Source organism: Oryzias melastigma, unplaced genomic scaffold, assembly GCF_002922805.2.
Source record: "Oryzias melastigma strain HK-1 unplaced genomic scaffold, ASM292280v2 sc03575, whole genome shotgun sequence".
NCBI classification, from domain to species: Eukaryota; Metazoa; Chordata; class Actinopteri; order Beloniformes; family Adrianichthyidae; genus Oryzias; species Oryzias melastigma.
In genome coordinates this window covers 268-2153 of record NW_023420143.1, presented here as the reverse complement: position 1 = coordinate 2153, position 1886 = coordinate 268, and the positions used below count along the sequence as shown (strand labels likewise).

The 1886-nt window shown below is 41.5% G+C and overlaps 1 protein-coding gene across 1 annotated transcript; it reads left to right on the top strand.

Moving 5' to 3' along the window:
- Window positions 1-535: 535 nt before the first annotated feature.
- On the top strand, window positions 536-1684 carry LOC112140571 (E3 ubiquitin-protein ligase RNF5; the record flags this gene model as incomplete). Its single annotated transcript, XM_024263564.1, is given in 2 exon segments — window positions 536-673; window positions 1304-1684. A coding segment is annotated over 1 exon segment (125 nt), but the record flags the coding sequence as incomplete, so codon positions are not given.
- Between the last annotated feature and the right edge of the window lie 202 nt (window positions 1685-1886).

Below are 1886 nucleotides of genomic sequence, written 5' to 3'. Positions count from 1 at the left end.
GAGCTTTTTCCTAAAAAAAAAAAAAAAGATTTATTAATCAATTATATTTCCCTTTTTGCATGAATAAAACCAGTAAAGTTGTTTTGACAGAGGGTCATATCACTTCCTTTCAAAATAAAAGACTTCCTGTTCGACATATGATCGTCCCACCATTTTCTCTCGCTGTTTCTTAGGTCCACTTGGCTTGACTGTCATACTTCCCAACTTACTACTGCTGTTAACTTGTTTTTGCTTCATAATTCAATAGAAATAGTACATAAAGAGAGCAATCAGAGACATTTAGATTGAGGGATTTTGGGCAAAAACTTTTAAAAATGCATTAAAAAAATTATAACAATTAACACAATGATTCCAGTAGATTGTGAAGGAGAAAAGCAGCGTGAGCTGCTTTTCTCCTTCACAATCTACTGGAATCATTGTGTTGACAGTAGAAAAGTTAAATCACATTAAAGATTTTGTGTTTAAACTCACAATTTTTGCTCAACTGTTCAATATTAACGTCTTTTTTAATTTTTCCTTCCTCGTTTACCCTCAGACCAGTATGCAGGAGATCACCAAGGTAACGGGAACTTCAACAACGGCAACAACAACAACAACTGGCAGGACTCGCTCTTCCTGTTCGTGGCCATCTTCTTCTTCTTCTGGCTGCTGAGCGTGTGATCGATCGGGAGAGGTCAGGACGTTGTACAAAAACCGGGGAGGGAGGAGTGCAGTAACACACACACACACACACACACTCGGCTTAAAGGACACAACCTGGAGGAGGACCGCCATCACGAGCCCACGCCTGCTCGTTCATTCGCTCCGATGCGGGATGTGGAAGTGGGCGGTCCTCCTGGAGATGTTCAGTATTACGTCATGAGCAGAGATGCAGGCGAGTTGGTTCCTGTTTAGTCTTTGTGTGACCCGTCCTGAAAACGTTCGTCTTAACCTGGTGGAGGTCGCCTCCTCCTCAGACTTAACTCAGAGCTCCGCCTCTCATCAATTACACAACAGAAAGAATCCTCAAAAGATATTTCCAGGATTGGAGTGACGGCTCCGCCCCTTTTTCCAAAGCCGCAGGATTGCGAATCACTTTAGTGTGAATGAGTGTATATTATATATTTGTATATATGAGTATTGTACATTGGATGAGTGACTGTAACGTGTTCAGACTCGTCATACGTGTTACTCGGGTACTTTAATGTCTAACCTGTAAATGGCAGTCACAGAATTCTGGGGAAAAAATTAAAGTTTTACTTCCTTTCACTTTAAAGTTGAATTCTTTCTGCTTCAAAGCTTGGAATGCCGTTTTCCTCTTTAGATCCCGTCGATCGGACTGAATCCTGACTGCGATCTACAGACCAAACGAGCTCAACAGCTCCGTAGATGTTTGTGACTCTTTTGAAACCGGATGTTTTTGTTTCCGTTGTTCTCTGTGAATCCCCAAAACCCTCCAGAGGAACCTGCAGCTCTTCCGCTTCCGACGTACGTTTGTCCCTGAAGCTGAAGATCTCCTTTCACCTGCTGGAAGCTCACGGACTTTTGTCTCCATGTCAGGCTTTGGGAGCAACAGGATCTGCTCGGACTCTCGGATTCCTCACAGCTTTAGCTACGTTTTATACGGATAACATGACTTAATGTGATGGTTTGAAGACTGTGGAACGAAACCCAACAATCTCAGATTAAAGATGAATCAATCTTCTTTTTTGTCATTTTTGTCTGTTAGATCACAAAACATGATTGAGAAAATTCTTTACCATCAGCTCAGTTATGCCCTTCATTGAAAATAAAAAAAAGCTTTTTTCCCAAAATGGCAGCTTTTCTGTTGGTTAATCTCCATAGCAACCATTGTATTTTTTAGTCGCCTGGTGGTGACGAACCAGTCGACATCATTTTTAGGAAAA